This window comes from Pelobates fuscus, chromosome 3 (genome assembly GCF_036172605.1).
Source record: "Pelobates fuscus isolate aPelFus1 chromosome 3, aPelFus1.pri, whole genome shotgun sequence".
NCBI lineage: Eukaryota > Metazoa > Chordata > Amphibia > Anura > Pelobatidae > Pelobates > Pelobates fuscus.
The window spans coordinates 309,308,677-309,321,341 of NC_086319.1; the positions used below are offsets into that span (position 1 = coordinate 309,308,677).

Below are 12,665 nucleotides of genomic sequence, written 5' to 3' on the forward strand. Positions count from 1 at the left end.
TTATATTATATTATATTAAAAGGACTTCCATGGCAATCTGGATTGCTATTACGCTATATTCTTCTGCAATCCTTGCAACAAAAATGTGTTATTGGTATTAATCCAGTGGTGCTTTTCCCAATGCTCATTTTCCAGCTCAAGGAGCAAATAAAGAGTTTGCTTTGATGTTGAAGCACGAAAAATCAGTTGCAACTCCCGCTTCACACAATGTTGAGCAGGCAATTTACTTTTATTGTGCTGTAGCTCTGACTATCCATCTGTACATATGGTGCTAATAAGATTATTAGTATCCTGAGAGAAAGCAAACAATCTTTTATAATGCCCCTATTAAAAGGGTGTTTATGATTACTGAATCACACAAAGGGTTAATAATATTGGGTTCCATATCACACAATATGTTATTATCTTTGTGCCCATGATGGTTTGAAGAAGATGTGAATGAGCAATTCTGAGTCGGTTTCACTTTCTCTTGGTTTATTTTCCCAAAATATTAAGAGCGTCAATCACAAAAGATTCTTGAACCACATGTTACAAAACTTGAAATAATGGCACCCGTTTCTACCCAGCTTCAAAAGCAATAAAATCACAAACTAAGACTCCAAACAACCCAAGAGGACAGTAGTCAGGATCATTGATATCACCTTCACAAATCCAGAAGGCATTAAACGGCTGTACAAATTTTGAGTTATGGGAATAGTGAGGATACTCAGAGCTTACCTTATTTTGGTACACTTGATATCTAAAGCACAACCTCACAGACAGCACACAGAGAATGGCAAAGGTATCAGTCACACTTATAAAAACAGCTTAACTATAAATCTTCACCTGGGTTCACAGATCCATTACATCTAGGCTGGAATACAGGACTTCTGCATTAGCATCACATTCTACCATGCTTTGTTTTTGTTTTGTTTAATCTACATGAGAATGCATTATTTGTTGATTGGTAAATGACTAGTTTGATGAACTATTTTAACTTTCACATGACATCTGCTCTGCGTGTGTTTTGTTCCAAATAGAAATAACTCTTGATTATAGTAATGTCCTAAAATATTTATATTAGATGCTAGGCACAAACAGAGGCATACCCCATTTGGAAAGTCTTTCTGGCATACACCGCTTACATTCAGCATCTTTCCTTTGAAATGATTGTCTTTTGTTCATTTTGCATGTTTAGGTTACAGTACTATTTTGTTAGGTATCACATGGGTTGATCTACCCTTGGTTAAGCTGTTTTACCAAACCCAAAACTGCAAGGGACGAAACAGGGCTGGTCACATAGAACAACGAACGACAGACGACCTTTTTACATCATCACTGAACAAGAATAGCACCAGATTCAACCTCAGACGAGACATATTTTGTTTTGTAGATGTGGCATTGGTAGTACTACTGCTTCACAGGAATGAAGAAAAGGCCCACAGCACAACTCAATGCTGTGCCATACTTTCCAGTACTGAATGTGGGTAAATCTAAATGTTTTTAGATATCTGACACACTAGTTGACTATTACATCAACCACTATAGCGTCTTTAAACCTTGACTTTGATGCTCTATTGAAGCCAACAGTTTTCAACGCTGTTACATTTGGACATTTACAGTGTTACTTGCTTTCTTCTTCTGTCTGTGTCCCACCGATGTTTGGTGCACATAGTAATAGGTTCTATAATGTGCTATGTGGCTTCTTCACATTCTCCAACATTTAGTTTCAAAGCCCCTTGCAGATGCAGATTTTTTAATGCTTTGAATTCCAAGGGCATTGCATGTGGCCCTGCCTGTGATGTGTAGCCATATTTTAAGCTGTCATAGTAATGGTATTTTACAGGATTCTGGTGAAGATCTCGAGGGAAGGGCCAAAACCCGTACAAGTAGATTCTGTTGCAGAAACGAGTTGCCAAAGTATACATTAGGAGTCCAGTTGTAGGTCTTTTAATATGTACCTTATTTGTCAACCAATACCTGTGGAGAGAGAAACAGAACATTACTTCAATAAAAACTATTTTAGCTATTAGCTATTAAGAAAAAAATGTTTTACTAGTTCACAAATTGATATAACAAATAACAGTTTGTAACTTTCTGTTTAGTAGCACAATACAAATGTTGCATCTGAGTGTAAAATTATCAAAAAACACCATATGCACATACATTTTGCGTCACTTTATAATACAGCAAATGCAGGGAGTCATATGATTGAAATAATACATTTATTTGTATTTTGAAGATTTACTTCTGAATATGACTCAGACCTAGAAGTTCAGTGAAGCTGCCCTGTACAATGGACTCACTGCTTTAATTTCTTCTCTAATTTAAAAAAGTCCTTTATTAATCAGTCTGAAAGCACTATTCCTGCTGTGGGAAAACAAATGATCCTCCTTGGATATTAAACATATAAAGTATATATATATATATATATATATATATATATATATATATATATATATATATTTAATCTACCAATGCATATACACATTTGCAGAGGACACTAATGGTTTTATAAACTCTGAAATGTTTTGATGTAATACACTTGTAATATTCTTTTATAATATAGTAGGTATCCACTTGCAGTTAAACTTAAATCTCGAGCTTATGTATTGTTTTGGAATTTTAACTTTTTCTTAAAACCATATAGCAAACAAAGGTATAGATTGTGTGTACTTGTTGATTCAGCTTGTGGAAATTACCTTCATAACCGTAAGATTGAGAATCTGAGCTGGGGCTGACCCAGGCTAGATCCCCTGTGTGGGACCCCCAAAAAGCCCTGGTTGTAAAATGTACAATTTTTGGGGTCTAAAATGTGCCCCCTGTTCTGTGTCTGGTCAGAGCAGGGCATGCAGGGATAATAATAAACCTTGCATGCTCCCCGTTACTGTAGCGTGGCCAAGCAGAAGCACCTACCCTCAGCTCAGCAACAAGCTCAAGATTTATAATCGATGTGGAGGGGGCAGGACATACATCATACCCTGCTCCCTGCTTCACACAGAGTGCTGTTGAGGCTGGGCTGAGCCTCTACCAGGTCACTGAGAGCATTGTCTTGGATTAATGTGACAACTCTTTCATATGTCTCCCAGTCCCTGCCAGAAGGAGCTGTTGAGGGGTCACCAGTACATTCTTTTTTTCTTAGAATGTTCCAAACTGTTTATTTGGCCACTCCTAATGTCCCTGTTATCTCTATAATGGATTTTTTTTTACAGTCTAAGGTGTTACGGATATAAAACTTACCCGGACACAGAATAAGCACTGCTCTGAGAGTGAAGGTAATAGGTAGAAAAATAAACACTTTTTCTTACCTTGCTGCAACACTCATTCACAGTCAGAGAGGCACAGATTCTCCAGTTCCGAATCAGTGAACCTTCATTATCGGGTTTCGGCACCAATTTGTTATGGATATAATGTTACCCAGAGATATGTTCAGGTGGAAATCAAATTGTACTTCAAGTGTGCACTTGGTGAAGCATCAAAGCAGACCAGTCAATTTGTGATTAAAAGATTACTTCCTCTTTTATTGGTTTGCTTTCAGACTATATAGTACTTGGTAAAACAGCTTTGTGACTTGCGCAACAAACACAGGATGCTTGAAGTCACTTGGTACCATAAAAGGAATTTACAGAACTAAGCATATTTCAACGGTTATATATAAAAAGCATTAGGACATAAGTTAGGACATAAGAAGGGGAGCTGAGGGAGAAGCTGCAATCGTCTCCTCAGAAACCACAGAATGTCACAAGTCAAGATTTTATTTTTACTTGTCAGACACTGAAACTAGACTAAAAGTTCAAAGCATAACATGAAAGTAAAAACAGACTGGACATTTGGCCATCCGTAGCTTGAGCCTTGGGTCAAGGTGTCTTCCATCAAAAAGGATGGCCTGTTTCAATTACATTGATTGCTCTTCACTCGTGTCCTAATTCCCACCTTCTCCAAGGCCCATGAGTGCAATAATGTACATGTCTGACAATGCAACATGATTTCACTGTGATCTGAACATCCACTAACTATTTGCCTGCTCTCCACACATGAACAGGACTGGTTAGTTACATTGGAAAAACAGTAATTGGAAAAACAGTCATGGGAAAAACAAAGTACACCCTCTCCGAGTACACCCTCTTTATGGTTTTACATATCAGGACAAAATAACAATCACCCGTTCTTTCACAGGTCTTAAAATTAGGTAAATGCAACATTTGATGAAGAACAACACATGGTATATTACACAGTGACATGATTTTCTTAACAAAAATAAAGCCAAAATGGAGAAACCATGTGAGAGAATCATTTGACTGAATGAGTGTGGAAATTGCCACACATGCTCATCTCGTCCCCAATTCTTCTTTATGTGAAGCATTGGATTAGGTAAGAAGACGAAGAGGAAACCGACTCCAGGAAGACATTAAGGGAGACAGAGCGGGCAGCTGCACAAGTTGAGCTGCAGCGTTTGAAAAAATGCCTTTTTCTAAAATTAAATTTAGAGGGGCTGTGAATCTAAAAAGGAAGGAGAACATTACAACATAAGGAATACCTATTGCTATAATGTTCCTTTAATATTGAGTATGAAAAACAAGCTATTAATATATGGCAAGTTTACATTTCCAATACAACAATATAACAAAATATAATACAATATAACTGTTACTCCATTTAAATGAAATTGGTTAGAATTTTTAGTGCAGCTTGTTTTTCTCATTCTATTCTATTTTTATAGTGTGCTTGTAAAATATAATTTCATGCCAACATATGCCTGAATACATTTATGTTTGGGTTTGAACAGAATCTACACATTTTTTTTGAGTCTGGGATTTTTTAATTGCTACAAAACTAAATGGAACATGAAATGTGCAGTCCAGCCAATGCAAAAAGGCTTGGGCTGTATTGAAATATAACTACATTTATCAATTTGTAAATAAATGTATGCAAACAGGATCTGATGCACTTTGCAATAAATACAAATTGATATGTAATGATCAAATAAGAAAATACTCAAAAAAACTGATGTTATGCTTACTCATGCTAGGTTAGATTCCCAAAAGTGTTATATATTTATTTTGGGGGCCCAGCAGTAGTGGACACGTGATTATGGTTTGCAAATGTCATGACTTAGGGCAAATAGCAGAGTGCATGTCTATCTATAGCTATCCTGGCCGCACTGAATTCTTTGGTCAGTTTACCTTAGTTCTTCTCTAAATTCCCGTAAATTAAAATAAGAAAACAATATAAAAAAACACAATTATTTAATTTTGGTGCTATTATTTTAAATGGCACTCTTAGCATTTATGATATTAAGAATTAGTAATAATTATAGTGGACAGCATTTGTTGCCTTATAAGAATTCAGATATGTCGTACTTTACCAGGAATATTCTCTACTATACTTCAGATGATACGTATACAGCTGGGACCCACAAGATTAATTATGATTTCTTCTAAGTGGTCTTTGTCATCATCCAAATGATCAGAATATGTCTATTATTAACCAAGCCTAAAGTTTTCTACTAGGAGCTGTACATATTATACCATACAAGTTAGTAACATTCAATAATAATATAATTTTGAAATGTGTTTTATCTTTGACCCTAAATCATACTAGCAGACATTCTAGAGTTTAAGTATTTATTACTATGACATTAGATAGTACTTAAAACTCCACTCGAGAAAGAGTTCATAGGGACTCCTGCTATTTCAATTCTCATTCATCTAACCAATGATCCATTTCCTACCCTGAGAGAAAGAAGGAAGTATTTAAGAAGAGAATCAGTGTAATCTCCAATCTTCCCAGGTATGCTTGCTCATTGTCTGAATAGCAAACTAAACCTAATCCCTTATTGTTAAACTAACTTATTTTTCGTATGACAGTGGTAGAATGAAATGTATAAGTCATAAAGTTTGTAGGTTAATCTATGGCTTAGAAATTTTTTTTTTTTAGAGGTTTTGAGAAATAAATGTATAAGCTTAACGGCGACAGTACTAAAAAAAAAGTCAAAATACTATACTATCTTCAGTTGACAGACTGTCCAACAAAGGTTAGAACATTGTCAACAAAGCATAACAATATTTTTTCTCCATTTATCAAACAACTAGCTTAGCAAGAAAGGAAAAAACTTTAGTTGAAGTTAGAAGAATGTTAAAAATATTGCACTTTTCCTTTTTTCAAGTGAAATGTAGATAAAATGTAGAGCGACACTCAAGTGAGACAAGAAGTTAACTTTATCAATAATTTATTACGAGTATGAAACATTTACTATGTTATATGTTTTGTGTTAATACAGTGGAACCTCGGTTTACAAACACCTCGGTTAACATAATTTTCTGTTTACAAATGAAAATCTATTGAAAATAATGCCTTAGTTTACAATTTGTTTTTGCAATACTAAGCAAGTTTCCCCAGGATGCATTTCACCTGGGAGCTTTATAGCACCGCCCCGTGCATGCTGGAGCCTGTGGGTAGCACGTGGCGTCGAGTGTGGAGGTGTTGGAGAGGCTTTTGCATCGAGTTTTGTAGCCATTCTTGAAATTATTTGCAGTTGTTTTGGGGACTTTTTGGTGCATTTCTCAAGCTGTGGAAAGGTAGGGAGCTGAGCTTTGTCGTTTCCATGCCTTTTCTTGTGTGTTCTGAATTGTGGGTTGGTTTCCATGCCAGCTCATTTTGACTTTTTTCTGACCTCCAGAACGGATTAATTGGTTTTCAATGCATTCCTATAGGAAACTGCGTTTCGGTTTACACATTTTTCGCAATAAGAAACGTCCTGGAGAACGCATTAAATTCGTAAACTGAGGTACCACTGTATATGTATATCTCACATTGCTTTCTAAGCAAAAGCAAAAAAAAAAAAATAGAAGCATTCCACAAAAACACCTCCTTAATCTCTGAGATAAAATTCATTATTTGCATATATATAGCACCAACACATTCCACAATGCTAGTCTATACTTGATTTATACCGGTTTAAGCTGTTCTACGGAACTCTGTCATGCATCAGGCATTTGGGATGGACTAAAGTATGTTGATAAAATAAGCACAACATTTTAGTCTGTTCATATAATATTACAGATGAAGTGGTTTTCAGTCTTAATGCTGTGAGAACATGAAATAGCTATAAAATATCAAATGAAAATAGTACTTAATCAAATCATATACCATACAAGAAGAGGGTGGGAAGGGAATTGCTATAGCATCTACTTAACACGATCACAAACAACATTAAACAAGAAACATGGTAGAAAATTATATACATTAAATGCAGAAGTGCCTGATATTTTTATTGATACATTTTAGGCACTGTTAATATTTTCAGAGCAATTGGGAGGTTTAAAATATTTGCAAACCTCCTTGTTGTTTACATCATGGCACATTAATACTTTCATGATTTTGTTTTATGACCTGTTGTATTACAGGTTATATAAATACACAAAGCATGCTCATTTTTACTGTGTACATTCACATAGCCTTAATTGTTATATTTCTAGATTAGCTGAAGAGAAAGTGTGGTAAAGAGTGTGAAAAGGAAAATATGAGTACAAAAAGAATCCCGAGAACATTAGTATGTGGTTGAAAAAACAGAAGAACTTATTTTAATATGGCTAATACTCACTGAAAGCTGGAAGAAAGCATGAGGAAAGAGATCCCCAGGTATCAGCTTAAGAGAAGACATACTGGGAAGCAAACCCCAACAAAAGACTAAGGATATGAAGTAAATAAGGATCTGACTTGTCCATCTTTATCTAATGGTTAATGAATTGGCTATATAATACTTTCATGGCTAAGATTGTCACCACAGTGGTTTGTGAACTACATTTTCCTTAATGTTTAGACAGGCTAATATGCCCTCAAACTGTCCTGATTTCGGCAGGACAGTCCCAATTTTGGGAGCCTGTTTCACTGTCCTGACTTTTTTCCCTGGTGTCCCACATCCACCAGGGAACAAAGTCAGGTGGGACAGGTCCACCAGTGTGGGGTCGGCATGACAGGTCACTTCAGTGGGCAGACCCACCTACCCACCCATTCTGATTTCATATCTCCTAATATTGTGAGATATGGGCGAAAGCTTATTTAGCTTCAGGATAACTTTGACACCCCAAATGTTTGTGAGATACATTTTGTATGATGTTTATCTACCAGTGATAGTGCACATACTCCAAGGGTATCCAAGTTATCCATGACAGACAAAATGAATGAATACATCCAACAGTACAACCAAAATTGCATCTTTACAAGTGGCTGAAGTCATCAGTGAACAGTGTAGGCAAATTTCACCTACTGGCTTATGAGGTATCAGGCCTCACAACCATCCCAATTTTAGTGGGACAGTTCTGATTTTTCAGTCCTGTGAAACAGTGCTTGTTGCAGAATTTCCTTTTTAGTGGGCTGGTCTAGTTGAATGGCAGGCAGCCTTGCCACAGTGGACTGTCATTTCTACAGGTGACCCATCCCCTCTCTGTAAATCTGCCTTTACAGATGGCCAGGGACACAAATCATGTTATTTTCCCCACTCCTTTTAGCCCTTCCACCTGCGTCCCACTTCACAGGATGCATGAGTTATAACATGAGAAATGAGTAAGGAAAGAATCTGAAAGGGATGGCATGATTGCATGAATTGAATGATGTATATTAAAATACAGCAGGGACATTGGGGGGGCGGGAGGTTGTGAAGAGGAGAGACCACTAAGGGACACTGGGTGGGAAGAGGAGAGACCACTAAGGGAAACATAGAGGGGGGGGGAGAGACCACTAAGGGAAAGATGGGGGGGAAGAGAGACCACTAAGGGGGAAAGATGGGGTAGGGGGGAGAACTGTAAAGGAACAGGGGTCAGGGAGAGCACTATGTGAAGGGGGAAGGGGAGATCACTAAGGGACAGGGGGCATGGGAGAGCACTAAGTGGTGGCATGGGAAAGCACTAAGATACAGGGGGCATGGGAGAGCACTAAGGGACAGGAGGGGAGGGGAGGGGAGATCACTAAGGGACAGAAGGGCAGTGAAGAGCACTAAGGGACAGGGGAGGAGAGAAGAGCACTAAGGGACAGAGGGCAGAGGAGATCACTAAGGGACAGGTGGGGAGGGGAGGTCACTAAGGAATGGGAGAGCACTGAGGGATAGGAGCACACTAAGAGACAGGAGGGGATGGGAGAGCACTACAGGACAGGAGGGGAGAGGAGAGCACCAAGGGACCAGAGGGGAGGGGAGAGCACTAAGGGACAGGAGGGGAGGGAAGATCACTAAGGGACAGGTGGGGAGGGGAGAACACCAAGAGAGGGGAGAGGAAAGTTCTAAGGGACAGGATCGGAGACCGCTAAGGGACAGGGGGAGAAGTGGAGTTGAGACCACTAAGGGACCGGGGAAGTGGAAGAGATCATTAAGGGACAGGGGAGTTTAAGACACACAGCAAGGCTGAAGAAGGGGTAAACGAGAAGCACAGAAGAGCTGGTAGGGGAAACAGAGACACACAAAGGGGCCCAGGAGAGAGACACACAGAGTCGCTTGTGAGGTAGACACAACACACAGATGGGTCGGGGGGGGGGGGGTAAAGAGACACACCAAGGAGCTGGGAAGAGTAACACACAAAGGGGGTTAAGGGAGTAAGACATGCAAAGGCTTTGGGAGGATGTGGGAGACATACAAAGAGGGGGGATAAGAGACACACAAGGGGTTTGTAAGAGATACACTAAAGGGGAGTGTAAGACACTAAGCTTAAAGAAAAAATATACTAAAAAAATTATATTAACAAAATTATAATAATACAAATAGAGAGCTGCTCCCCTCTCAGCCCCTATCCTACCCCACAAACCCTCTCCTTCACACTACACACATACACAATGCATCCTTATACATACACAGAAACACACATACACAGAATGCATCCCTACTCACACACACACACAGTGAAACATACAATGCATCCTACACTCACACAGAAACACACCATTCTTCCCTTACACACACAGAAACACACAATGCATCCCTTACACACACAATGCATACCTCACAAACACACACACACACACACACACACACAATGAAGCCCTTGCACACATACACAGAAGCACACAATGCATCACACACACTGCTTCTCTTAATGCATCTCTTACACACACTCAATGCACCCCTTACAGGCACACACATTGCATTACATTACATACACAGAAACACACCTTGCATCCCTTACACATACAAACACAGAGTCACACAATGCATCCCAGTATAGTATTAGTAAGTAGGCAATCCAGTATAGTATTAGTGGCACTAATCCACAATTTACCTCACATTAAAGGGATACTATAGTCACCAGAACCATCTACTGCTTAATGTAGTGGTTCTGGTGTCTATAGCCTGTCCCTGCAGGCTTTTTAATGAAAGCACACTGCCTTTTCAGAGAAAAGACATTGTGTGCAGCACTGGCGTTGGCTCAAATGGCAGATCATATGGATGGGGCATTGTAATTGAGGGGTGAGGGGCGGCATATTTTTGTGTTCCTAGGGCGGCAAAAATCCTTGCACCGGCCATGAATATAGGTCTATCTTTACAAACATGATGTTCTGGTATAAATCCCCCAGTTTTTCAACTGTCATATTTGAATACAGACATATTCTCTTTTGAAAGTAAATGCCATTTTGAATAAAAGTGATTTAAGAAAGAGTTACCTGTGGTGATGCACAGTGCAATCCTGTCAAGAAACTGGTCAATTAGTAGTGCAGAGAGTTAAGATGTTGAGCTGCAATCGACTAACTCATTCAGCATTGTATGTATATAAAGTCAAAATCAAATGTGTTGGTTATTTTACATTTTAGGAAATAAATCAACTACCGTATATACTCGAGTATAAGCCGAGTTTTTCAGCACATTTTTTGTGCTGAAAAACCCCAACTCGGCTTATGCTCAAGTCGCTGTCTGTATTATGGCAATTTGCATTGCTGTGGGGGCTGCAGAGATCTTACTTACCTCTCCTGCAGCTCCTGTCAGCTCCCTTCTCCTCCGCGGCGGTCCATTCAGCACCTCGGTCAGCTCCCAGTGTAAGTCTCGCGAGAGCCGCGGGGTCATAGTACGGCTCTCGCGAGACTTACAGTGGAGCTGACAGAGGAGCTGCACGGACCGGCGCGGAGGAGGAGGGAGCTGACAGGAGCTGCGGGAGAGGTAAGTAAACTCTGCCAGCCCCCCTCTCCCCCCCACTGAACTGCCAATGCCACTGGACCACCAGGGAAGGAGAGCCCCCCTCCCTGCCATGTATCAAGCAGGGAGGGGGGACGGAAAATAAATAAATATTAATATAATAAAATAAAATAATATTTATAAAATAAAAATAATAAAAAAATAATATTACAATAATAATTTAAAAATAAATAATAATAATTAATAATATCATATAATAAATATTAATAATAATAATTAATTAATAAAAACAATAATCAAAATGCCCATCCCCCACCAACACATACACAAACACACACTGCATCACACACACTCACACTTCATTCATATACATGCACTGCACTCACACACACACTGCACACACACACACACACACTGCACACACACACACACACTGCACTCATACACACACACTGCACTCATACACACACACTGCACACATACACACACAAACTGCATTCATACGCACACACTGCATTCATACACACACACTGCATTCATTATATACACACACTGTAAATCAATATTAAATTAAACATTTTTTGAGGATCTAATTTTATTAGAAATTTACAAGTACAAGCTGCTGCATTTCCCACCCTAGTCTTATACTCGAGTCAATAAGTTTTCCCAGTTTTTTTGGGTAAAATTAGGGGCCTCGGCTTATATTCGGGTTGGCTTATACTCGAGCATATATACGGTATATACAAAATGCAGGTGTCCTGAAAGTCTAAGGAAACATACTGTTTTTACAAAGAAAATAATCTATGTGGTTTGACACACTCCCATGGCTTAGAGAATGTTAAATAGTTACAAAGCTGAAAAGAGACATGCGTTCATCAAGTCCAGCTATTCTCACATTTGTTTTTGCTCTTGATCCAAAAGAAGGCCAACAAAAAACAGTTTTAAGTGCTTACAATTTTGCAACAATCAAGGACAATATTCCATCTTGACCCCAGAATGGGAGCCAGATATTTCCTTGGATCAAGAAGCTATTACTCTACTAAATAAAAATCATAATCCTATATATTATGTTTTTCAATTATTTATCCAATTGCTGTTTAAACAACTGTAGAATCTGATAACACAACCTCTTTAGGTAGAGAATTCCACATCCTTATTCTTACGTTAAAAAACACATTTCCTTTGCATTAGACAAAATCTCCTTTTTTCCAGTTTAAATGTGTGACCTTATGTCCTATGTATAATCATGTTTATGAATAAAATGTTGCAGTAAAATCTTGACTTGATGCAATAGAGCAACAACTTAATATATAATGCAAGCAACAACATAATATATAATACTTTGCTATATATTCCCTCTAAAGTAACGTTTTAATGGTAGAACAGGACTGTATTTCAAATGTTAGACTGCAATACATGTACTGTATTTCTAATGTTAGACTGCAGTACATGTACTGTATTTCAAATGTTAGACTGCAATACATGTACTGTATTTCTAATGTTAGACTGCAGTACATGTACTGTATTTCTAATGTTAGACTGCAGTACATGTACTGTATTTCCTATGTTAGAC

The 12,665-nt window shown here is 38.4% G+C and overlaps 1 protein-coding gene across 1 annotated transcript in view; it reads right to left on the reverse strand.

Annotated features, from left to right (window-relative positions):
• Positions 1–457: 457 nt before the first annotated feature.
• Positions 458–12,665, reverse strand: part of ST8SIA2 (ST8 alpha-N-acetyl-neuraminide alpha-2,8-sialyltransferase 2) — a 152,363-nt gene continuing 140,155 nt past the window's right edge. The window contains exon 6 of the mRNA XM_063445625.1: positions 458–1,959. Coding sequence (XP_063301695.1) covers positions 1,674–1,959 — 286 coding nt within the window. The 3' untranslated portion in view covers positions 458–1,673. The remainder of the gene's footprint in view (positions 1,960–12,665) is intronic.